Raw genomic sequence first — 26,080 nt, forward strand, 5'->3', positions numbered from 1 at the left:
CAATAAAGCTTATTCTTCAAGAAAGCAAAGCCTCGTTCCTGAATATGAGCAGCTCACAGTTGTTTAAGAAGAATTCAGTGAGTGATAGACTGATGGACTGACCTGCCAACAGAGGGCTTGTCACTAATGCATGTGAGCTATTCCAGGTAAACAGTGAAGGCTCTTTAGTTTTACCAAGCTATAAACTCCAAGCAAACAGTGAAGACAAGTCTAGACTCAGCTAGTGCCTTAGAGAGAGATAGATGGTAGTATACAAGCCCCAAGCCATGACTTTGACTTCACTTCTTACTTGACTCCACACACATCCAGCTCTCTCTGATTAAAGGAGCCATTTTGCCAAGTGATATACAGTCAGTTTGTGATTACTTTTATGGCCTATGGTCTCTTTGGACCTACCAGAAAACTATGGGCAGCATCCACCTAAAAATTATATACCTGGGCTGCCCTTGACCTCATCTAAGCTATGCCTTGGTCCTCTGTGTATAGAATCACTAGGGGCCCTGGAGATTTAAGAAGAAAGAGGATGTAGTGATTTAGGCAGTAAAATGCAACTAGAATCCTGAGCCGCACTTTACTCATCTCAGGGCTTGTACACAACCACTTCTGTTGCTCGGGGTGTGAATAAGCCACCCCCTGAGTGAGGTAAGTTACCACGACCTAAGCACAGTGTGGACAGCGCTATATCCGGGGGAGAGCTTCTCCTGGAGACATAGCTACCCCCTCTGCTGAAGATGGTTTTATTATGTCCACAGGAGCGCTCCAGGCTGCCTTGGAGCAGCAGGCACGCGGCCGCATGGCACCACGGGCAGACTGCCTTATCCTGAGCCATGACACCGGTGCGCCACCACAGCCCCGCCGGATGCTGCTTCGGGCCCCACAAGGGCCATCGCTATATCGTCAGAAGCAAAGGCCCGCCCACCACCTGCCCTGAGGTGCCGAGGCACTCGTGCGCCGGGAGGGGCCCCTCACCTCACCACTGGGCTCTCACACTGAATCGGCCCCGCCCCTGCCTATATCACCGCCGACTCCGAGTCTCTGCGCTGTGCTCACGCGCTGGGGGAGTCTCGCCTCGCGCACGCGCACGCGCACACAGCAATACTCATGCTCTGGCGTTTAGTCTGGTGGCGGCTGTCCTTTCTGCGCATGCTCTATGTGCCGCGCACCTAGCCCCCCCCCCCGGCGGGCGCACGCACGCACGCGCAGCGTGCCTGGTTGAGGCCGCTGGAACTGTGGGGGGGAGTCTGGCCGGGGTTGACCTGGGTTTGCTTCCTCCTATAGCGACGCGTGTCGGGGGCCGGGGCCATGGCGGGGGGCGGCCTGTGACAGACACTCGAAACGCTGCTGCTGCTGCTGCTGCGAGGGGGAGCGCCATGGCCGGGCGGCGGGGCGCGGGCGGGGCGGCCCCCTTGGCGGAGGCGTCGGGCTGCGGGCCCGCGACGGAGCCGGCCCGGGAGCTGTTCGAGGCCTGCAGGAACGGGGACGTGGAGCGGGTTAAGCGGCTGGTGCGGTCCGAGAACGTGAACGGCAGGGACACGGCGGGCAGGAAGTCCAGCCCCCTGCACTTCGCCGCAGGTATCGGGCGCACGTCTGCTCTGGCGGGGCCGGCGCCTCCCGCCCGGGCCTGTGTGGGAGCCAGCCCGCGCCCGGCTGTGCCACGCGCCTGGCCCGAGCCGCCTGGGGACTGGCCAAAGCGCGAATCCGGGAGCCTGGCCCTGTCGGCTCCGCTCGCGGCCGGCGCTGGGGGCTCCTGGCTCTGCACAGCGTATCTCCGCGAAAGGGGCTGTGTCCGTGCTTCAGCGACGCGCGTTGAGGGGGGTTGCCCACCCCCCCCGCCCAGTTGTGCACACGCCAGCCTGGCGATCCGCCCTGCTTGCTGGGCGCCAGACACCCAGTTGGTGATGGTGAGAGTCCCAAGCGCCACGGAGGTTGGGGCCTGCCCAGCTGAACGAAAGACGGTGGCCGCTGACTGGCTGGTATGGCCTTCTGGCTAAGGTGCTGGATCAGGCCTCAGGCGATCTGAGGTCAGAGGTTGGCTGTGTTTCCAAACTTCCTGTTTGACAAGTCCTTTGACTCTCAGGAACTGCGTTGGTTCCCCTCCTGGAAAATTGGAGTATTAATGCTTTCTGCTCTACAGAAATGTTAGGAGATACTTTATGTCCTACTGTGAGTAGGGTATTTAAGTATCTGGACTGAGAGTTGAGGAGAACTAGCTTAGCTCATGTTGATTTTAAAACTGCCCTCTATTACTAGGACCTGTCAGACAGTGTAAGTCCCACACTTTTTTTGTTGTTGTTAAAACAACAAAAATGATTTAACTGGGAATTGGTCCTGCTTTGAGCAGGGGGTTGGACTAGATGACCTTCTGGGGTCCCTTCCAACCCTGATATTCTATGATTCTATGAAAAGGAGTACTTGTGGCACCTTAGAGACTAACAAATTTATTTGAGCATAAGCTTTCGTGAGCTACAGCTCACTTCATCGGATGATGTTGGTGTCGCTTGTAAATGAGCATTGCTTGGATTCAGTGCTTTTGGATGCCTAAATAACCATGACATCACAAAGTAGTCATTGCAACTGGCAAGGAGATTGTGCCCTATCGCTTCAGGCACAAATCTAATTGTAGCTGTCTAACACTTATGTGGACTCTTTAGGCTTGTATATTGCAACTCATTTCTAGGGATAAATACTCACGGTGGAAATAGTACAAAATCAGTAGCCCATTGTTTGCCAAACATAGGTCATTATGAACATGTAGCCTTGCTGCTCCACTCTGCTTGGATTCCCCATTGAAGAGAGTCCTGCGGAAGGTGTGACTTTTCATATTCAAAGGCCTTCATGGGATTAATTACCTGAAAGCCTCTTGCAAGATAGCTGTGTTCCACTGAAACTGTGAAATAGTTTACCATTAAAGGGAAGCTTATGAACACTTAAGACAACTTTAATAAACTATGGAACTCCTCGTGCTTTCAAAACCTAAGTACCAAACTCATTTCTTTCAATAAGATCTTTACACACAGCACACCTTCAGTTGATTCATAAACTCAAATTCTTTTGCTAGCCAGTTAAGCTATTTCTACTACAGGCTTGGGAGTTAGAAGGTAATCTATTTTTAATTACTGAAGGGATGCTCTCAGTATAGTCTCTGTAAGTGCCTAGATAAGAATAACCCTGCTTAGTTTTGTCCAGTGGAACTTTAAAGACTCTGAATAACCTTAAATAAATCACACTTAGATTAAATTCCCAATAGAATCAGATAGGTGATGTATGCCACTAGGTAGCAGAGATGTTGGGAGCGGCCATGTGTTCCATATTCCTCCCTTTGGTTCCTGAACACAGGAGGATTACAAGGCTGTTACTGATGTCTTCCCTCCCAGAACTGCAGGATCTTTCTGGTGAAGAGACCTATCTGTCAGTCTCTCTTGGGAAGATATACTTATAGCCATGTTTCTCAAACTATTATACTGGTGATCTCTTTCACATAGCAGACCTCTGAATGTGACCCCTCTTATAAATTAAAAATACTTGTTTATATATTTAACACCATTATAAATGCTGGCGGCAAAGCAAGGTTTGTGGTGGAGGCTGACCGCTTGCGACCCCCCCACCCACATGTAATAACCTCGTGATCCCCTGTGGGGTCCTGACCCCCAGTTTGAGAACCCCGGATTTATAGCCTTCCATTGGATGGAACTTTTCGACTGTGAACCTAACTCTAGTAAATGAAAAAGAGTAATGTGATTGGTAGCAAACTCGTGTTTGGGGATTTTTGGTTCCGTCATTCAGAGTGTGAATAATAAGGGCTGCTCTCTCTGTCTTCTGTCTCTGGAGAATTACTGGACTACTTAAGATAGAAGTAACATACCAGGAAGTGGTAACAAAGGCTCTGCTGTAGTTTTGCACAGCAGAACCTCTGTTAATGAGGCTGGGTGTGCACACTTTTGTATTAATGCATGTGCTAGGCAACCTTTTTTGTTTGGTTTAGTTCAGTTCGGGAGAAGTGTACTTATCCTGTAGGTTGTTGCTTTGCAACAGAGATGATGGCACTATACCAGGGAATGTGTGTTTCTTTTTCCCTTGTATTGTCACTCTGGCTTAGACTTTAAAAAGATGCAGCCTCTCTCTCCCATTCCTTAAATAATGGATTTCTGTTCTTCCTCCTGGTCTAACTGAAAAGGATTGAGAGAACTTGCTGTTCTCATGCATGTGCTGCCATCTGGAAACAATGAAGCAGGGGATCTTGGTGGAGATTGATCTTGGTGGAGATTAATCTTGATGTTTCTTAACTCCATTGCACACGTAAGATGAACCTAGGGCAGTTAAGTTGTATTGAAGCTTAAGTCAAGAGTGTCACTGTCTGCACAAAGTAGGCATGTAATCAAGTCCAATTAGCAAAAGTTAGGGGCATGTGTAAGGCTAGGTCTATGCTACAAAAGCACAGCTATGGCCATAGTGTAGACACTCATTAAGTTGATGAAAGGGTTTTTCTGTCACTCTAGTTAATCCACTTGTCTAAGAGGAGGTGGTGCGTCTCAGGAGGTATGAATTTTTCATTCCCCTGAGCATTGACAGCCTAAATTCTAGGTGTAGACTGGTCTGAGGATGATGATCTGCAGGCAGGCAACCCTTTGTCATGGAGCATGACAACTAGAAAATGCCACAGATTCAAGGGATTTGTAGTAGCCAGAATGCCCTTCCTAGGAGCTAAACATTCAGTTTTAAAAACAAAACAAAACCCCCGGAAGATATGAGGAACAGATATACTTAGTTTGTAAACTCTTTGGAGCAGGGATTGTCCCTCACGTCTGTGTTGTACAGCAACTAGTAAGTGGGGTCCTGGTCCCTGACTACAGCTCCTAGGCAATAAAGTATACAAATAACTTGCAGGGAAATTAACCCAATGCCAAGAGGACACAGGAGCCTCTCCTAGTGACTATACATAAATACTGTTAGAATTGATGAGAAGCAAGAGAATACGGATATAAATCAGTTTCAAATCCCGAGGAAAGTCCAGGAAGTCAGTCAAGTAAAAGTCTAAATAAGACCTATCACAGAAGTAGACAGAGGAAGATCCTCAGCTGTCATCAGTAACTGCATGATTGCTTGAATAAATATATAGATGTGTACCTCTCCTAGGCAGCAGAAAGATGTACTTAATTTGGTATAAAGGCTCTATTTAGTTGTAAATCAGCATGCTTTAATGCAGTGGTTCTCAAACTTTTATACTGGTGACCTCTTTCACATAGCAAGCTTCTCAGTGCGGACCCCCCCCTTATAAATTAAAAACACTTTAAAGTATATTTAACACCATTATAAATGCTGGCGGCAAAATGGGGTTTGGGGTGGAGGCTGACAGCTTGTGACACACCCCCATGTAATTACCTTGTGACCCCCAGTTTGAGAACCCCTGCTTTAATGGTTATATCAACCAATGATAATGCACCTCTCTAGAAAATAAAGGAAGTACAAATTGGAAAGTTGATTTAATTTTAAGTTTTTCCACTTAGTGATTTAAATCATCATTTAAAAATCAATCTACACTGCTCACTAAGGTTTTTGGTTTCTCCAGAAAAAAAAACTTGTGCCTCTTCTGTAGAGATAAAGGTGATTCTGAAGTGCCTCAAGGACCTTCATAGGCATCAATCACATCCTGTAAGATTTAGTTCTATGACTAGGATATAAATGAGCAAGTGCCCTAAGTCATCCTAGCCTCTTGAAAAGAGAGAGCCGTCAAAACTTCAAAAAATGGACGAGATTTGCAGTGCTGGTGCATTTTCAATTAGAGAAATAGTTAAGATGTAGCCAGCATTGGACTAACACCATTACAAAACTGCTTTATATAAATTTAGGCTTGTGTTAGTGCAAGATCACATTAAACCAGGCTTGCATAATTGTCACATGCCAGCCTAGGCATAATTTGCTTGTCCACTCCATGGTGGACAAAAATTGATATTTTACTTAAAAATATTACTTGCCCCACATGAGCAGACAAGTAGAATTTTGCAGTGCTTTGTTAAATTGGCTACATTTTTTGCTTGCCAGCAACTTAATCGGAACGTAAAGCCTCACTTGTTAATTAAAAAAAAATAAAAATCTGTTCATGCTTCACTTTTGTTCAGATATGTATAATTGTATTAGGGATCACTGAATATAGAAGTGGTGAACTTCCTGAAATTGTAGCTGTGTAAAGTCACTAAATTTTCCCCCACTGTACAATTTCAGAATTAAACCACATTTATTTTATAAGTGGGGGACATTCAGTTTGTTTTGAGCCAATGAATGGGGAGACAGTGAAAACTTTAAATTGGTAAGAAATCTACTTGCCTTCAATCAGGATCTTCCGTATGTAATGTTGACCTTTACAGACTTGAATAAGTTGTCTGTTGGGAAGTTTTTGGTAGATGGAAGATTTACGTTCTCTCACCCCCACCGGATGGTCAGTAATAAAAGCTTGTGGTTGTTTCTTTTTCTCTGCTTGGAAAAATGACTGACTAGAGAAATGAGACATTGGCTCTTCAAGAGACCTATATTCTATATCTTTAAAACAAAATGAAAACCAAACCAAAAACCCAAGTTTTTGCTGCAGCAAAATTTGGTCAGTGAATTAGAATACAGAACCCAGTTTACTTCCAAACCAAGAAAGTACAAGTAAAAGTATGTTAAAAATAGGCTAAGTGCCAGCATATTCATAACTAATTTTTCTATTTGTTTAATGTTTATACACAATTTAGTTTAACATTTTTTCCTATGAAACTTAAATATAGGTACTCTACAGTAAAAAAAACAAAACAAAAATCTAGCCTCTATCCAACATAGACGTTTTTTGAAGGAAGCTGCTGTTGTTGAGGTTTTAAGTTTCCTTCCAGAAACTTCATCCTTCCATTATCACTTTTTAAAAATAGTTGTGTATTACATGTTGCAGTGTGGCCATCCGTTCCCCCCACTTGTGGCTGGACTACAAGGACATTTTTGCTTCGCAGCCTTTAAGCTAACTGGATCTTTTCCTCAGAAATCGAGAGGCTCATGGTTTTAGATTCAGGGATCCCAGGTTTAAACACTGCTGCTGACATGTTCAGAGGTGTTGCAGTATACTTGGAAGCTCATAAGAATTTTCATACCAAATCAGAGTAATAGTTAAGTACTCTGGTATCCTATTTCTTCCTTATTCCAGGAAGTTAAGACTTGACTAAACACAAAAGTTGTACTTCATTAACTACACTGGTATAGTGAAAATTGGTACAAGAAGCCCCCCCCCCCCCCAAAAAAATACCCCTAACCAAAATAGTTATACCATTATAAAAGCTAATGTGTACACCCTGCTTTAATGGATGGATTATGCTTTTAAGGATGCGGTTTTGACTTGGCAAGCCAGTCAGTTGGCCACCTGTTATTTGACCAGTCAAACATGGTCAGTTATTTCAGCAGGAATGCTCTAATGTAAGCAGCAGCCTGGGCCTACCTTTTTGATTGCATCATAGTGCCATCGGTTAGCAAGCCTACTTAAGTGTCAATCATTCATTTTATTTCATGCTAATGCTATTGGTTGGGGAAAGAGGTGAATTAATAGAAAGATGAGCATTTTGATTATCTGGAATCTTCAAGGAAAACATTGTGTGAAGATCTTTATTTGTATATTAAGGCACTGGAGTACATGGTGGTTTGCAAAGCACATTAAACAAGACAAAAGATATGGTCCCTGCCCCAAATATCTTACAATCTAAATTTACTAGACAAACATACAGAAGTTAACTCAGAAAGGACTGAGGTAGGTATAGGACTGTTCAGTTATTAAACCTCCTCCCCCAACACAAGGAGCAAAGAGGCACAGCCATTAAGGGCTTGTCTACAGTGGCAATTTACAGCTCTGCAACTTCCATTCTCCGGGATATGAAAAACACATGCCCCTGAGCTCAGCAAGTTTCAGTGCTGTAAAGTGCCAGTGTAGACAGTGCACTAGCACTGGGAGCCACGCCCCTTGCAGAGGTAGTTTGGTTTTTTTTTTAGAGTGCAGGGAGACTTCTCTTGTTAAAGTGCTGCCATGGCAGTGCTTTAGCATTGCCAGTGTAGACTAGCCCTAAGCCCCTCTTAACAAAAATCAGTTTAAAGAAAACCCCCAACACCTTTCTGATCTTCAGCAAAGCTAAACAATGTACATTAAAAGCTCAAGTAAATAAGCACTCATTCCTCCCCCTCAACAAAAAGCCTCTTCACATACCCCCAGCTATGCCATGTTGATCTATGAAAAAATTCTGTGCTGAAGGAGATGTGACATTGCATTTCTGTAGAGGCTACTACTCTCTTCCTGTTCTGTTTCTCCTGCTGCTTTTGAGTCCATTGTGTTTGCTGCAGGGAGAAGGGGCAGCCCTCCCTCTGAGAATCTGTAAGGATATGTCAGTGGGACTTGTGTTGGAGGGGCTCACACTAGTGTGTTAAAAATAACTGTTGATGTTGCAGTACCAGCAAAGACTTGGGCTAGCTACCCCAGCTTTAGCCTACCCTATCCTCCGGGTCTGAGCCCAGGTGTCTAGCCCAAGTCCCAGCTAGTGTGCAGTGTTCATACACCTGACAAGCACAATCCCCATTAGCATAAGTCAGTCTACCAGCATGCCTTCACCTTAAGTGTCTTTGGAGGGAGGGGGCGGAATTCCTGAAGACATTGTTATTGTCTTAAGTATTCTGGAACAGCAGTAGTTAGAAATAGAACTGAATGGGTACTGTTTGATTTAAGTACAAGAGATATTTTTTTAATCGAGAGAGCATTTTAGAAATAGTGATGCATTTATAATTGTGACGACAGGGTCAGGGAAAGCCAAAATCGTTTTTATGAACTTTTTTTACGAGAGGTGAACATGAAAAAAATTGTTAAAGTTGAGTGCAAGTTTTGTTGTTCTGAGTATGTAACATGTAGACAGAATACAGAAACACTTCTTGAATTCTTGTGATGTGTCCAGCCACTGTTAGAGAGATTATTGCAGTCACTTTTGGGAGGGCAGGGAGGAGAAATTTTTCTCCTGTGCATTCTCTTTCTACATAGTCTTCAACAGCAGCATTATGAAGCATGGAGCCTTTTGATGAAGAGATATGAGTGACAGTGAAAGTGAAGCTAATTCCATTTCTTTACCTTCTAATAAGAATTTTTCTACTTTATCAGCTTCAGAACTCCTACTCCTGGAAAGTCTTCAGATATTCATCAAATTGATAAAGAGGTTTTTGGATAGAACTGATCATGACCAGAAAATGACTTTGATTGTGTGTTTGGATGTATTTATGTCATGAGGACACCATTTCATGTAGTTGAAAATCCTCATATGCTAGAATTTTTTTTATAGGTTGCATCCAATTTACAAAGTACCAAATATTTGCAGGAAGTTTTTTGAATGACAAAGAAGGCAACTTGAAAAAGAGTTGTTCTTATTGTGCAAGCTCCTCACATGTGTCTCGTGTATGATGGAGTAATATTTGTAATGAGTGAGTCGTCAACTTCGTAGTGACAAGTCAGCAGCCAGTGTTTTACTGAGCATCTTATCATCACCACATTGCCCAACATTATTGCTGACCAGTTTTAAAAAAAAAAAAAGCAATGCATTGGGTCCTCAAAAAGTTATTTTGGTTGTGACCAACAGTGTGGGTAATATGAGAGCTGCTTGGGCTTTGTTGAAAAATTAATATCCACACCATCTGTGTTACATATGTGCTGCCCATATGATGCAGCTATTCACTGGTGATGTTGAAAATCTGTCAGCTTTCTCATCATACGCCAAAAGAGAAAAGCATCATCAGATTTTTCAAAATCAAATGCCCAGCAGCCATTTTATAGCATAATTTATTACAGCTCTCAGTTTCATCTGAGTATGACAAGGCTTACTCAGTACAATGGACATCTTCTGTTAAATGTCAGTGTTCTTCAAATAAGCAAGAAGGCTCCTCAAACAGCTGCTGTTGAAGGAATAGAAGAGTAATCCTTACTGACATTCTTGACAATATATTTTTGGATGCAAAACTCAAAATTTATTTCACTGCTTTAAGCCATAGCCACTCAAAATATGGAAAATGATAGTTCTGCATTGTCTGATGCCAAGAAAAAGTACCTGAACATTAACTTATTTGTGAGTATACTGAATACAGTCCACTTACAAAAGCTCAAGAGAAAACAAATATACGAAATATCGCTGAAAAAAATCAAGTGATCACTTCCACCCATAATGCTGCCTGCCTTCTTGAGCCACAGTTCCTGGGCCAGGACTTTGCTGATGATGAATTTGATTAATCTCGTGACCTCATAGTGTCTGTTGCAAATTTCAAAGGATATATAAACAGTTTGGATGGAGGTAGAAAATTATAAAGCAAGACACATCCAGTTCAGTCCTAAAACAATGGAGTACCATCCCAGCAGTTGAATACAGAACAGGTTGCTCCTTCGTCATGGTGGTAAGGGTTGCGTCATCCTTGCACTCTAGCTACAGTGGCAGAAATTCTTTTAGTGCTTCTTTGTACTACTACATGTGTGGAATGAAATGGATAGGTTTGAGGAGAAATTTTCAAAAACAAGAAATAGACTGAAGATCTCCAGTGGGAAGCTAGTGAGCATGTATCACAGTTCAAGATTAGAGAAGAAAATGGCAGATGAAGAGTTGACTCAGTAATTATCAGACGAAGGCAATGCTGCTGTGTTTTGGCAGATATAGATGAAGCAGATGATGAAAGCAAGAGGTTTGAGGAGTTCGCCTGCTACCTAGCTAGCATAGGTGCATTTAAAAATGACTCTCCTTTTATAGTTTTATTTCTAATTTCATATTTCTTTTGTAACCGTTGAGTCTGGAATAACATACACATCTAATTGCTAAAAGGTAGTAATTCTCATTTTTTTTAGAGCTTCATTTGATTGTGTTTTTGCATTTTTCTGAGTTAAAATAACTCAGTAAAGTAACTTTTTTTTGTAATTAGGCATAAGTATGACTCTAAGGCAGTGGTCACCAACCTGTAGATCGTAATCAACTGGTCGATCCTGGAGCCTCTGCCAGTATCACAATCTCTGGCCACTAAAAGTCTGGCGGTGCAGTGGGGCTAAGGCAGGCTCCCTGCCTGCTCTGGCCCTGCGCTGCTCCCGGAAGCAGCCAGCATGCCCTTGAGGCCCCGGGGGAGGGGAAAGGAGGGGAAGGGCTGGGCAGGGGTCTCCACGTGCTGCTCTTGCCTGTAAACACAGCCCCCGCAGCTCCCATTGGCTGGGAATGGGAAACTGCAGCCAATGGGAGCTGTGGGGGCAGTGCTTGCAGAGAGGGGCAGCACGTGGAGCCACGTGGCCCCACCCTAACGGGGCGTGATGGTCGGTTCCAGGAGTGGCATGGGGCCAGGGCGGGCAGGCAGGCAGTCTACCTTAGCCCTGCTGCGCCACCACCCGATGTAAGTGCTGCCCAGCAGGAGCCCGCACCTCTCCTGCACCCAAACTCCCTCCCAGAGCTTGTACCCTTCACCCCCTCTCACACCCCAACCCCCTCCCCCAGTGAAAGTGAGTGAGAGTGGGGAAGAGCAAGCAATGGTGGGTGGATGGATGGAGTGGGCAGGGCCTCAGGGAAGGGGAGGGGTAGATCCTGGGTTGCATTTAAATTTAAAAAATGATCTTGTGCATGAAAAGATTGGAGACCACTGATCTAAGGCTATGCCTACTGGAGACCATAACGTTATATTCTTTTTTGTTACTATTATTTTAAATTAGTTCTTTAAAATATAACCATATTTTACATCATTTGGCAATGTTTGGCTGGTCAGCTGAGTAATTATTTCTTGACCAGTCAAAGGCCCAACCCTAATGGGGGTATATATTCTTTATATATTTCTGATTCTCTGGTGACTATGAATGTTCTTATAATTCATTGGCCAAGTGAAGCAAGGTCTAATATGCAGCTCAATAGTGTGTGTGTGTAAATTGAAACACCAGAAAAGCGTGAATCACTGGAAAACCATGGCACCCAGACTGTCTGGTGCGGCACCCAGAGGAAATCACTCTGCTTCCCCCTGATGCTGCTTGCACCTCTCAGAGGTAGCAGCTTAACTAACTTGTTGCATGGAGATCATGGTCTGTAGTCTGGGCTCTACCAAGAATGAGAGCCTTAGAGTATTTTTAGGGGGGAAGCAGGGACTGGAGTGGAGAGTCCACACCGGGGCTTGCAATGATATAATTGTAGTTGTGTGTATAAACAAGGTCTTAGTGACTTGCTCACGCTCACAGAGGAAATCTGTAGTAGAGCAGAGAATTTAACCTAGTTTTCCGGAGTGCTTGGGGCACCTTAAGCATTCAACCATCTTTCTTCCCTATGCTTGTCAATGTCCTGCACTAATGTTACCTGATATTTTCAGGTTACTACTGTTTATTCTAGCCTTTCTGACCAAGATAGCTGTAGTTAGACTATATACACGTAGGTGTAGTATCAGTATACTCTTTAGCATTAGATGTAGGGTTTTTAATTTTAATACGTTGGTTTCAATAAAAGTACTGCTGTAGCAGAGAACTCAGTTGTGGTTTCTTCTATAGCAGTTTCCCTATTTAAGTATCTTGCTTTTCTAATTTTAATTTTGGACTTTCTGATTCTTTCAATGCCTAGTGGTTTATACAGAGTCATCTTCTTGTTTTAGGTTTTGGTCGGAAGGATGTAGTTGAATATTTGCTTCAGAGTGGTGCCAATGTCCATGCACGAGATGATGGTGGCCTCATTCCTCTTCATAATGCCTGCTCTTTCGGTCACGCTGAAGTTGTCAATCTTCTTTTGCGTCATGGTGCAGATCCTAATGCTCGGGATAATTGGAACTATACTCCTCTTCATGAAGCTGCCATTAAGGGCAAGATTGATGTCTGCATAGGTAACTTTATCAGATTTCCCCCTCAACTGACTTGTGTGAGATTAAAACCCTGCAAAGCCCAATTCTTTAATAAAAAAAAACAAAACAAAACACCAATCTCTGCCCATCACTAAATTCTGGTTTGTCAGGTTCATGCTCACAGAAACAAAAAATTTACTGTGAGCGGAAACTTGACATATAAAAATCTGTTGACACATACTACATGTTACAGAAATGCAAAAATCCCCCTGCTGCCTTATATGGTTCTCTCTCAGGTGGAGAGAATTACATGGTGGGGGCAGGGGAAAAGTAGTCATGTAAAGTGGATTTATTTTAGGAGTAGTATTTTGACTACTAAGTGGTCTTTCTCTCTTCCCACACTCTGTCTTAGACCCATCTATCCTGCCCTGCTGCTGGTCCCCATAACATATGGAAGCAACAGAAACTTTAACATAATGACTTAGGTCTTTTGTGCCTCCCCAACTGGGCCATTCTGTTGATGGATCTTGGTGGGATGACAAGCCATATTTCAAAAGCCCAGTTTCTATCAGAGTTGTTTCACATAAAAGACTTTGCTATTTTATAGTACTGCTGCAGCATGGTGCTGAACCAGCCATCCGTAATACAGATGGAAGGACAGCTTTGGATTTAGCAGACCCATCTGCCAAAGTAGTGCTGACTGGTAAGTGGTGTCTTTTTAAATTTGTAACTGATAGATTATGGCTACCAGTGCTCCTATTTCAAAAGTAATATGCTTTTATGCTTCAATATGCTTCAAAAGTAATATGCTGGATTTTTCTTAAATACTAGTTTAATTTCTATTTATTTGTGGCCAGACCCCAAGTATAGGTGACAGAACCTATCAGAATTTCAAGAGCACAAAGTGCTAATTGTTTTAAAGAGGGGAAACAGCTGGAGACTGCTCTCTAAATACTGAAAGAGGAGGATAAGCAGAAAACTTTAGATCATAAAAGCTTTTTTCCATGGATTTTATGCTTTCGATAGGTAAGGAAATCATTTTCTCTTCACTTTCAGGTGAATACAAGAAGGATGAACTCTTAGAAAGTGCCAGGTATGTATTAAATGTAGAAAACAATTTGCATATGGCATTATTTTCAGAATAACCCACTTTTTAATAACACATACAAATTAATTTTAAGTTTGCTTTCTGAGTACATACTAGGCCTTGGGCAGTCATTTTTGGGTGAAATTAATAAAACAATTATGGCACCCTTACCTCAGGACCTTGTCCTAATGGAGTCCCAGCATATAGCTCAGGGCTATATATGATGTGATGCACAGTAGCTACTGGCTTGTAATATGTCAATGTTCATATTGTATAATTTGAAATCCTTTGTAGAAGTTGTTTTTAGTAGGTTTGAAACATCCCAAATAGCTGTTTTGTTGGTTCTGCTATTTGTGCAACACTGTAAATAGTGAAAGCAACTAAAGTTGTTTTTATATGCAGTATCAATTGGCCAAAATGTCCCATGTTCGTTTAAACAATCTTTTTTTTCCTAGGGGTGGTAATGAAGAAAAGATGATGGCTCTTCTTACACCATTAAATGTCAACTGTCATGCAAGTGATGGCAGAAAGGTATTTTAGCTCAAAGCCACATTTAAAGACATTTTGTTTTGAAATGTTAACATTTAGATTTAATTCTTTACATTTAAAACTACCATTTGAGTCAGGTTTTTGGTATGTCATATTCAACTTGTACTTAAAAAATTGTGTTTGAAGACAATGGCAACTGTCAGATACTTTTCTTCTTTGCTTAAAAAGAACTATATCCACCACTTTTTGCATTTGTCTTCTGGATCAAGGAGTAGTGGCAGAACAACTTTCTTATGCTGACTGACCTTCTCTGCAGCTGTGCTGATGTCAAAGTTACAACAAAAGCTTTCCCTCTTTGATCCTAATAGTTGCCAAGTGAGTTGAAGAGTTGTATCCATGCTCCTCTTTTGCACCACCTCCATCCTGTGTCCCCAAGACTTGGCACTGGCTCTGACGTTACTCTTCTTACAGTAGAGTTTACGCTACATTTACAGGGTCTGGACTTATTCCTGGCAGGATAAGGGTATCTTGGCTAAAAATGCCAAAATTCCCATCCAAAATTTTTTTGAAATTTCATTAGTTTGAACCCATAGCTTTCCTGAAGGTTTAAGTCGCTATCTATAGCCCTGTCATGGTTCCCATTTAGATATTTGTATGGGCTCATTCCCTTAAGTTTCTGTGTTTTCCCCAAGCCAGTTTCTTACATGTTACACCTTGCAGTTGGATATTTGAAGCTCTCCAAAGCTTTTAAGTGTCTGAGCATCAATACTACTACTTCCCCCTCCCTGTGGAGCATGAATCTGGTCCAACTGTGCAATCCCCTCAAGTTGATGAACCTATCCACAGCCTGAATGAAGAAAACATCTCTGTGCAAATCCTGTTGCTTCAGGCCTTTTGCTCGGTACTCCTTACTAAATACTCCCATGCCTACTGACTGGACAGATCATAGAGCAGTCGTCTGCCTAGGGAGTTCAGATGGAAGATAAGGTGAAGTTTTTCTGTTTGTTCTGCATATAATCACAGTCTTCTCTCCAGCACAGTTAACTGTCACTGTGGCTTATTTTTAAAATTAACTTCTTACTTGGTAAAGAGAACTGTTCATAATCTGGCACTATATGCTGGTAACAGCCAAGTCACAGAGGGAGCCTCAGGGGGAGGGCTTTGGCACATCTGTGGAAGGACTAACCTGGGAGGAAGTGGGAGCTGACTGCAGAGCCCAAAAATCTGTCACTGTAGTTGTTGTTTGCCTGAATGTATTAGTGGTGAGTAAAGCCTTGCAATGTGTATTGATGGTAACTAAATCACGGGGGGGGGGGGGGGGGAGTGAGCAGGTAGGGAAAAAATGTCCTTTACACAAATACTTATTAAATAACTGTTCAAACATTCTCTCTCTGCTGATGGTACAAATATTTTGAGGACTCAGATAACTTAATTAGTTGTATTCCTTTTACATTTCACAATGTTTGATTAGTTAATAATTGAACTTATAATTTGGATTCATTCTATCTCTCCAGTCAACTCCATTACACTTAGCAGCTGGGTATAACCGGGTTAAGATTGTGCAGCTGTTACTACAGCATGGAGCTGATGTACATGCCAAGGATAAAGGGTGAGTTTTCTTTCACTTGTGTTTAGAATGTATCAATAATGTACTTTTACGTGTAATAAGGAATTCTAATGTTAGAAAAAAAATTGACCTGGAACAAATACCAGAAAACTCAAAGTTGAGGCAGATGTACCATCTCTAACTTTATAATTGTGACATTCTAATTTTTGGTCACAACCTTATGAGAAACCTGCAAAGCAATAAAACTAATACTGAATCATCCATAAAACATATTCATTCTAAGAGAGGAACTGCCAGCCTGTGTATGTCCAAAAGACTTTAAAAGGCTTACATTTTTAAAAAATGCTTTCATACCATACCTATCAAAATTCAGTACACATCTGTGGTTAGTTCGGTTTTCATTTTCCTTTGAAGACCCCTTTCACTTTGAAAATGGTTTTCTGATTGGATTCCCATGATTTCTCATTTTAAAAGGTTATACTCAAAAGAATAAACATCATTTTTGTTTCCCAAACACTGAATTTGGATAATATATTACTCCTGAGAGCATTCTGCACCAAAAAATAAAAAATTCTATACACAGTATTTTAAAAATCTGCAAAATTCTGTGTGTTTTATTTGTCAATAAATAAATGCAGAGGCTCCAGCATGGCAGTGGGAAGCACAGCCACTGGCTGCACAAAGGTGGAAGATCACCCTGCAGCACTCCTACCCCCAGAACATGGACAAAGTGGTGAGGCTGCACCTGACACAGCACAAGAGGCCTGGGCCTGCCCCAGAAATACCCTAGGGCCATGCCCCTCTGCGTCAGGTCCACCAGGTGTGGGGCAGATGGGCTCAACCAGGCAGGATCCAAGTGTGGGGAGATCCACATGTGGGGTGAGAGGATTCTGTGTGGGACAATCTGGGTGCAGGCAGCGCAGTGGGGGGTCTAGGTGTGGGGGGGATCTGGATGCACAGAGGCTCATTTTGAGGGGGTTCCAGGTGCAGGGGCAATGGGACTCTGCAGGGGCTTCCAGGTGAAGGTTGTTGGGGCTCCGTGGAGGGGTCTGGGTGTGGGGATCTCAACGAGGGGGGTCTTGGTGCTGGTGGAGTGGAGCTTGGTGGGGTGGGGGTCAGAGTGCAGCTAATTGTTGGTTAGTGGTGTGGGGGTCTGGATGTGGGGGCTCAGGTTGGTACAGAGATTGGGGCATCAGGGTGGGAGTATGAGTCCAGAGAGCTCAGTGGGCAGTGGTCTGGGAGCAGGGCTGGGGGTCCGGAAGCAGGGGGTCTGGGTGTAGAGGGCTCCAGATGCAGGGGTTGAGGTTCAGTGGGGTGGGGTTCGGGTATGGAGGGCTAGGGGGCTTTCTGGATGTACCAGGTAAGTCTTGGCAGGGGTGTCTGGGTATGGGAGGTCCGGATGCACAGGAGTTGGGTGGATGGGGGAGCAGCTTCCTGTACAGTGACCCCCTCCCCGCACAACTGAGGAGTGATGGGGGCAGGAAGGAGGGGAGGATGCTGACCTTCCTGCAGCTAGCGGAAGTTTCTGGGGGTGGGTCTGACACAGCCCCAGCCACTCCTTGTAGGGAAGAGGAAGTCCTGTCCTCTTCTGTCTCCAGCCCAGCCAAGACTAGCAGCTGATCTCCATCCCCCGGTGATTTACCTCTCCTCCAGATGCCTGAAACTTGTACCTGCACTGCTAGGGAGTGGTGCTCTTGCAGCTTCCCCTTGCTTCCCTGTCAGAAAGTCATTTTTCTGCAGGGAAGCAAAGAAATCTGTGGGGGACATGAATTCCGCCCACACACAGTGGCACAGAATTCCTGTAGGAGTAATATATTTCTAAGCATTCACTTAGCATATAAGGAACTTTTGCTATTGCTAAGTATAGAAATGCTAATTGAAACATGGTAAATTCATACAAATTTACAGAAAATATTTAGTCTCTAGAAACCTTTTTTAAACATCATGAATAAATAGGCTGAAATTATAGAAAATAGAATCTTAAGTCTTTATTCCCAACATATCACTTCAGGATGGATAGAACAGCTGCCAGATCAAAGGGTTGCAAGGCCCTTGTAAACTTGAAACCTTTGTCAGTCCATTGCTACCCTTGCAATGATAGAGTTTCCTGGCTGTCTAAATTACATTACGTGCCTCTCCAGCCACCAGAACAGGATCAGGAGGGAGCAGAGGTGGCTTAAACCATCTTAGTTTTCCCTCCCTGTGGAGGCAAGGTCTATACTGTGTTCTTAGATGTATAGTACAGAACCTTGCTCAGTGATATTAACACTAAACCAGTCAGACTTCTTTAGCATGCTAAAGAAAAGAGATTGTGCAACAAAACTTTTTAGGGATAAAGGAAAAATTACTGTCTTCCTTGAAATAAGTTCTACCAATACAGTGCTTTCCACGTAGTGTAATTACTGTTTAATTTCATAAAATCTCTGGAACCAAGTCACTTACAACAAATACAATGCAATTTCCATGTGATTATGGAATTAATTGTGCAATTTATTGTATGTTAAACAGACATTGATTTCAATAACTTTGGAGGTTATTGTCTCATATCTCTGTTTTCCCATCACTTTTCAGTGGGATAGCTGGGTTTTTTAATTTTTAGAATTGATAGAAAGCTACATATTGTTGTTTGTAATTTACTGAGTTTACATACTTGTAACCCAAGCGCATATAACATGTTTCTCCCTCCCCCCTACTGCTTAGAGATTTGGTGCCACTTCACAATGCCTGTTCCTATGGTCATTATGAAGTAACAGAACTTCTAGTAAAGGTTGGTATTTAATTTCATTCCTCTTTCAAACTGGGTGAAATTCTTCTATTGTGAATTTTTTCTGTTTTTTTGAGTGTCACTTATCTTCTTGTATTTAAAATCATTTAAAAAAGACAGGCAGAGTTGGTAGATTAATTTGATATATGTACACTCACTTCACTCTCCTGCCCAGAATAAGTTAAAGCATGCCCTGTAAAGCTTGTTATAGAAATGCACTGCCACTTTAAAACTTGAACTCTTCGTATCAAGATGGAGTTGCAGTGGAAGTCAGCATTTGGAAATACACTTTACTTTTAAGTTATGGAGGTGTCATGATGGCTTGTAAGATTAGTGTAGGGCTAGAATTGTTAGGGTTTTAAAATATTGTAGAAATACCGACCCAATAGTTCTAGCACTCTAGATGTAAACAAAGATTTAGCAAAGCTTTTTAAAAAGTTGTTATCTAAAGAGATAATTTGTAAGCCTTGTTCCAGCCCTGTACAAATTAAGGCACCAATCCTGAAACTGTTTGCATGCAGGCACAACAATGCATATCTGTAGAGTCCCATTGAAGCCACTGGGGCTCTGCATTGACACAGCAACGTACTCACACAAATTTGCAGAATTGGGTCTTGAAAAGAGTGACATTCATCCGTCTCAGACACAAGTATTACTAATAAATGAAATGACATTGTCAGTTCACTTGCAAAAATATTTGACTTAATGTAAATATTTATTGTTTATAATAGTCTCTGAGCCTGGAAAATATTCCCTCAGAGCCTACAGCTAGATTTGTTACAGTAATTATCAATCAGATGGAGATAAAGGAAAGAAAAAGAAAAAAATACATAGGAAAAATGATTAACCTTAACTACTTGTGTTTATATATTCTGTATATACTCCAGACATAACATTTAAACAATTAGCAATCTTTACAAATTTTATTGTATCTAGAGAATATAAAAATTAGTGAACTAAAATGTTGAGAGATGGCTCTATATTTGCACCAGTTCTGACATTTTGAACTTTTTTCTTAACTTCAGCCACTGATTAGTTTGCAGGGTTATTAAAAACATCCTTTTGGTCTCCAGTTCAGTGGTGCAGCGTTGGGGCCTAACTACAGAATCCTTACTACCCCTTGTGTATTATCTGCTTGCATGGAAACTCTATCCTTACAAACACACTTTCCTTCCCTGCCATCCTCTTTTGTACCCTATATTGAATGTTTATAGGCACTTCCTGTTTCTTCAATAAAATGTGAGAAGAGCGTCCTAGAAGTGCTGGCAAGACACTTCTGCGCACACTCACACAAACCCTCTCTCTTACAGGAGAAAGCAGAGCATGAAGGGCCCATGAAAAAATTCAAGTTATATTTGAGATTGCAAATATTCATTTAATGTTAAACCCCTGAAAAAGTCATCAGTCTCATGTGGAAATGAACAGTACCGCCTTCACTCTGACCCTGTGTCATTGCTCACAAACCACTCTGCCCCACTCCCACCTCCCCAACTAGGAGAGAAGTGTATCTAGTTTCATTGCATGAGTGACTCAGAATATCAGGGGTGGCATGATATTTACCAGAGGTGGTTTTTACCAGTAAAATTGTGGGAAAAACTAATTAGTCCCAGTTTAAGGCATTTTCTGTTTTAAAAACTGCTTCATAATTGCACGCAATTTTAGCTAAGTTTTGGTTAATAAGGTAGGGTTGTACAAATAAAAAGTAAATTGCAGTAGGTGTCATGTAATTATAATACTGAACATGGGAATGTCTGTCTACATTTTGGTGTGGTATTTTCTCAAGGAAGTTATACATGTCATGATTCATATTTCAGTTTTTAATGTTATATAAATATTGAAAACATTTGATTATATGAAACGATAGTCGTGCAGAGTTGTAGGCTTGAAGCATTAAGCAATCAGAAGAATGCAGAATTGCAGACTACCAATTCAGGTCCATTTGATCATGCTGCATTCTGTAGCAGAAGACCCACTTTGATACAGTGGATAGATGGAACCTAATCCTCAATTTTGAATGGATGTACCCAAAGTTTGAAAAACTTTGTTCTGTGCTTGCTGAAACTTGCTGGACGCTGATGCAATTATTTTTCTCAGTTTCCCAGTTTAAACTAAGTTTTAGATAGTATTTACCAGTGCCCTGTCCTAAACAATTTTTTCCCAGGAAATAGTCAGCCTTGCTAAAACTTGAAGTGGTTTAACTGGATTATTTTACTCTTGTTGTTGGTCTTATCGTCATAAATTGTAAACTGAAACATCTAAACTGCATTCAGTAGTTCAAAATACACTTATGCAGGTGTGCACCTGTGTTTACAGTATAGCACTTCTTTCTTGCCTTCTTTAAGAATGTAATTAGACCACTATGAAAAGATAGGTTTCCACAGATTTTCCAGAATACACCATTTGGTGTATCAAATGTCGTGTTGTATTCTGAGACTTAACATGGATGCTTATATCTGGGCGTACAAACCTTTTAAGAACCAAACCAATACTTAGGGTCATACCAGGTGGTGGTGGTAATGCTTACATAATACAGTAGAACCTCAGCGTTTCAAACACCAGAGTTATGAACTGACCAGTCAACCACACACCTCATTTGGAACTGAAAGTACTCAATCAGGCATCAGCAGAGACTTAAAAAAAGCAAATACAGTCTAATAATGTGTTAAATGTAAACTACTAAAAATAATAAAGGGAAAGCAGCATTTTTCTTTATACTGAAGTTTCAAAGCTATATGAAGTCAATGTTCAGTTGTAAACTTTTGAAAGAACAAGCATAACGTTTTATTCAGAGTTACAAACAACCTCCATTCTCTAGGCATTTGTAACTGAGGTTCTACTGTATATACATGTTAAAAAAATGGAAATTTCAAAAATTCCTTGACTTCACAAGCAAGCAATATAAAGAGGATTTTTGAAGTGTTCTTATAAAAAATTACATTGAAATGTCTCTATCTTGGACACAGATGTTACAGTTCTCCATAATGGAAGGCATAGGCATGGCATCAGACTTAAGGCTTATTGGATGACTAAAACTGCATTTGCATGTTTAAGATTTTTAGGTTTAACCTTAACTTGGCACTTACAGGATTTTATTAAAACAATATTTTAAATATTTTTCTCCTTAAGTAACTGATAACTATTTAAAACCTTAATTTAGCTTAGATTTTTACCTGGAGTTTATTTTATAGTGTAAAATTGCAGGTAAGTATAGAAGTATGTACAGAATGACTAAATTTTTAGGAGAAAAATATGTAACTCAAGTAGATACAAAATACAGACTCTTTTGTCCTGGGCATGTCACAACTTTATTTCTAATCCGAAACTACTACATTTTGATGATTTGTGGGGGAATGAATCTACAACTCGTTTTTAAATGTGTATTTTAAAACTAGTTAAAAGTTCAAACTATTGAATAAGTATTTTCTTGCTGTGTTAGCAGATTTATGTTGACTGACAATTTGTAACAAAGGAAGTGCTTCTCAGCATTTGAAGGCAAGTGACAGGATGAGGATTAGTGTTGCAATAGACTTTGTTAACCTTTTTTGTTACATAACAAAATACTAATGTCTAAAAAATGTGACTCTTAGTAAATATAAGTTACCTTAAAGCAACTGAGTTTCTAAACATTTTCTTGTGTTCACAGACTGATTTATCATTTTGTCAAAAACTGTCAACTTCCTCTTGGGAAATGGTAGCTGTTACTTAGGCTAAAGAACCATTCAGTTATGTAGACAATAAAGATGGAAGGATGATAATATAGTGGTGATCATAGTGAGAGGAAAGATGATTCAGTGGCTAGAGCTAGCCTAGAGTTTGGGAGACCTAGGCTCAATTCTTTGCTCCAACTCTGGCTTTCTTTGTGACCTTGTGCACGTCACTTAGGGCTTGTGTACACTTAAAATGCTACAGCAGCATAGTTGCACCACTGCAGCGCTTCAGTGTAGACCAGCGGTTGGCAACCTTTGGTATGCGGCCCATCAGGGTAATCTGCTGGCGGGCTGTGAGACGTGTTTAGGTTGACCGTCCGCAGGCACGGCCCCCCACAGCTCCTAGTGGCCACGGTTCCCCATTCCAAGCCACTGGGAGCTGTTGGGTGCTGTGCCTGTGGACAGTCAACCTAAACACAATGTCTCGCGGCAGGCCAGCAGATTATTCTGATTGGGCGCATGCCGAAGTTTGTCGACCTCTGGTGTAGACACTACCTATGCCAAATGGAGGGGTTCTGTTGTCATAGGTAATTCACCTCCCCAAGAGGTAGGATTCTTCTGTCGACCTTAATTTGCTGACAAGGATACTGTGGGAGACCGTGTCAAAAGCTTTGCTAAAGTCAAGATACAATACATCCACTGCTTTCCCTTCATTCACAGAACCAGTAATCTCATCATAGAAGGCAATTAGATTAGTCAGGCATGACCTTCCCTTGGTGAATCCATGCTGACTGTTCCTGATCACTTTCCTCTCATGTAAGTGCTTCAGGATTGATTCTTTGAGGACCTGCTCCATGATTTTTCCGGGGACTGAAGTGAGGCTGACTGGCCTGTAGTTCCCAGGATCCTCCTCCTTCCCTTTTTTAAAGATTGGCACTACATTAGCCTTTTTCCAGTCATCTGGGACTTCCCCCGTTCGCCACGAGTTTTCAAAGATAATGGCCAATGGCTCTGCAATCACAGCCACCAGTTCCTTTAGCACTCTCGGATGCAACTCATCCGGCCCCATGGACTTGTGCACGTCCAGTTTTTCTAAATAGTCCCTAACCACCTCTTTCTCCACAGAGGGCTGGCCATCTATTCCCCATGTTGTGATGCCCAGCACAGCAGTCTGGGAGCTGACCTTGATCGTGAAGACAGAGGCAAAAAAAGCATTGAGTACATTAGCTTTTTCCACATCCTCCGTCACTAGGTTGCCTCCCTCATTCATTAAGGGGCCCACACTTTCCTTGGCTTTCTTCTTGTTGCCAACATACCTGAAGAAACCCTTCTTGTTACTCTTAACATCTCTTGCTAGCTGCAGCTCCAGGTGCGATTTGGCCCTCCTAATTTCTTTCCTACATGCCCGAGCAATATTTTTATACTCTTCCCTGGTCATATGTCCAACCTTCCACTTCTTGTAAGCTTCTTTTTTATGCTTAAGATCTGCTAGGATTTCACCGTTAAGCCAAGCTGGTTGCCTGCCATACTTACTATTCTTTCGACACATCGGGATGGTTTGTCCCTGTAACCTCAACAGGGATTCCTTGAAATACAGCCAGCTCTCCTGGACTCCTTTCCCCTTCATGTTAGTCCCCCAGGGGATCCTACCCATCCGTTCCCTGAGGGAGTCGAAGTCTGCTTTCCTGAAGTCCAGGGTCCGTATCCTGCTGCTTACCTTTCTTCGCTGTGTCAGGATCCTGAACTCAACCAACTCATGGTCACTGCCTCCCAGATTCCCATCCACTTTTGCTTCCCCTACTAATTCTTCCTGGTTTGTGAGCAGCAGGTTAAGAAAAGCTCCCCCCCTAGTTGGCTCCTCTAGCACTTGCACCAGGAAATTGTCCCCTACGCTTTCCAAAAACTTCCTGGATTGTCTATGCAAAGCATAGCTATGCTTTAGCAAAGCTTTTTACGCGGTCTCCCACAGTATCCTTGTCAGCAAGTTAAGGAAGTATGGGCTGGATGAATGCACTATAAGGTGGGTAGAAAGTTGGCTAGATTGTCGGGCTCAACGGGTAGTGATCAATGGCTCCATGTCTAGTTGGCAGCCGGTGTCAAGTGGAGTGCCCCAAGGGTCGGTCCTGGGGCCGGTTTTGTTCAATATCTTCATAAATGATCTGGAGGATGGTGTGGATTGCACTCTCAGCAAATTTGCGGATGATACTAAACTGGGAGGAGTGGTAGATACGCTGGAGGGCAGGGATAGGATACAGAGGGACCTAGACAAATTGGAGGATTGGGCCAAAAGAAATCTGATGAGGTTCAATAAGGATAAGTGCAGGGTCCTGCACTTAGGATGGAAGAACCCAATGCACAGCTACAGACTAGGGACCGAATGGCTAGGCAGCAGTTCTGCGGAAAAGGACCTAGGGGTGACAGTGGACGAGAAGCTGGATATGAGCCAGCAGTGTGCCCTGCAATGGCATTTTGGGATGTATAAGTAGGGGCATAGTGAGCAGATAGAGGGACGTGATCGTCCCCCTCTATTCGACATTGGTGAGGCCTCATCTGGAGTACTGTGTCCAGTTTTGGGCCCCACACTACAAGAAGGATGTGGATAAATTGGAGAGAGTCCAGCGAAGGGCAACAAGAATGATTAGGGGTCTGGAACACATGAGTTATGAGGAGAGGCTGAGGGAACTGGGATTGTTTAGTCTGCAAAAGAGAAGAATGAGGGGGGATTTGATAGCTGCTTTCAACTACCTGAGAGGCAGTTCCAGAGAGGATGGTTCTAGACTACTCTCAGTGGTGGAAGAGGACAGGACAAGGAGTAATGGTCTCAAGTTGCAGTGGGGGAGATTTAGGTTGGATATTAGGAAAAACTTTTTCACTAGGAGGGTGGTGAAACACTGGAATGTGTTGCCTAGGGAGGTGGTGGAATCTCCTTCCTTAGAAGTTTTTAAGGTCAGGCTTGACAAAGCCCTGGCTGGGATGATTTAATTGGGTATTGGTCCTGCTTTTGAGCAGGGGGTTGGACTAGATGACCTCCTGAGGTCCCTTCCAACCCTGATATTCTATGATTCTATGACCTAGCGCTGTCTGCACTGGGATTTACGTCATCCTAACTGCGCCACTCAGGTTTGGATTTTTCACACCCCTGAGTGATGTCATTATGCTGACCTAATTTTCTAGTGTAGACTAGGCCTTTAGTTTCTTTGTACCTCACTTCCCCATCTATAAAATGGGGATATTAATACTGCCCTACGTCACAGGTGTGTTGTAAGGATAAATTCATTAAATATTATGAGGCACTCTGATAGTATGGTAATGGGGACTGTAAAAGGACTTACAATAGATATTTCTGAAAAAAATATCTTGGAAACTGTGTGCATGTATATAGTTATATATTTATCTTGCTGTCTGCTTTGTGGCAATTAATAATTGCAATTTTTCTTTAATAGTCTCCTTTGTTTTTGTAACTTTCCCAGCATGGAGCATGTGTAAATGCTATGGATCTGTGGCAGTTCACTCCTCTGCATGAAGCAGCTTCTAAGAACAGGGTGGAAGTGTGTTCTCTCTTGTTAAGTTATGGTGCTGATCCAACACTGTTGAACTGTCACAATAAAAGCACCATTGATTTAGCCCCAACACCTCAATTAAAAGAACGATTGGCATGTGAGTATAAAGTGAATGTGAAAATGAATAGGATAGATGGCATTTCATAGCTCATCTAC

The 26,080-nt window shown here is 42.4% G+C and overlaps 1 protein-coding gene across 4 annotated transcripts in view; it reads left to right on the forward strand.

The window, feature by feature from the left end:
• Nucleotides 1-1,307: 1,307 nt before the first annotated feature.
• TNKS2 (tankyrase 2) overlaps nucleotides 1,308-26,080 on the forward strand; it is a 70,520-nt gene continuing 45,747 nt past the window's right edge. Inside the window, exons 1-8 of one of the 4 annotated variants that reach the window (XM_048856462.2) lie at nucleotides 1,308-1,572; nucleotides 12,628-12,852; nucleotides 13,418-13,513; nucleotides 13,867-13,903; nucleotides 14,353-14,428; nucleotides 15,901-15,995; nucleotides 18,654-18,720; nucleotides 25,835-26,021. In XM_048856462.2, coding sequence (XP_048712419.1) covers nucleotides 1,371-1,572; nucleotides 12,628-12,852; nucleotides 13,418-13,513; nucleotides 13,867-13,903; nucleotides 14,353-14,428; nucleotides 15,901-15,995; nucleotides 18,654-18,720; nucleotides 25,835-26,021 — 985 coding nt within the window. In that variant the 5' untranslated portion in view covers nucleotides 1,308-1,370. The other 3 variants (XM_048856461.2, XM_048856460.2, XM_048856463.2) reach the window with 3 other exon arrangements.

This window comes from Caretta caretta, chromosome 7 (genome assembly GCF_965140235.1).
Source record: "Caretta caretta isolate rCarCar2 chromosome 7, rCarCar1.hap1, whole genome shotgun sequence".
NCBI lineage: Eukaryota > Metazoa > Chordata > Testudines > Cheloniidae > Caretta > Caretta caretta.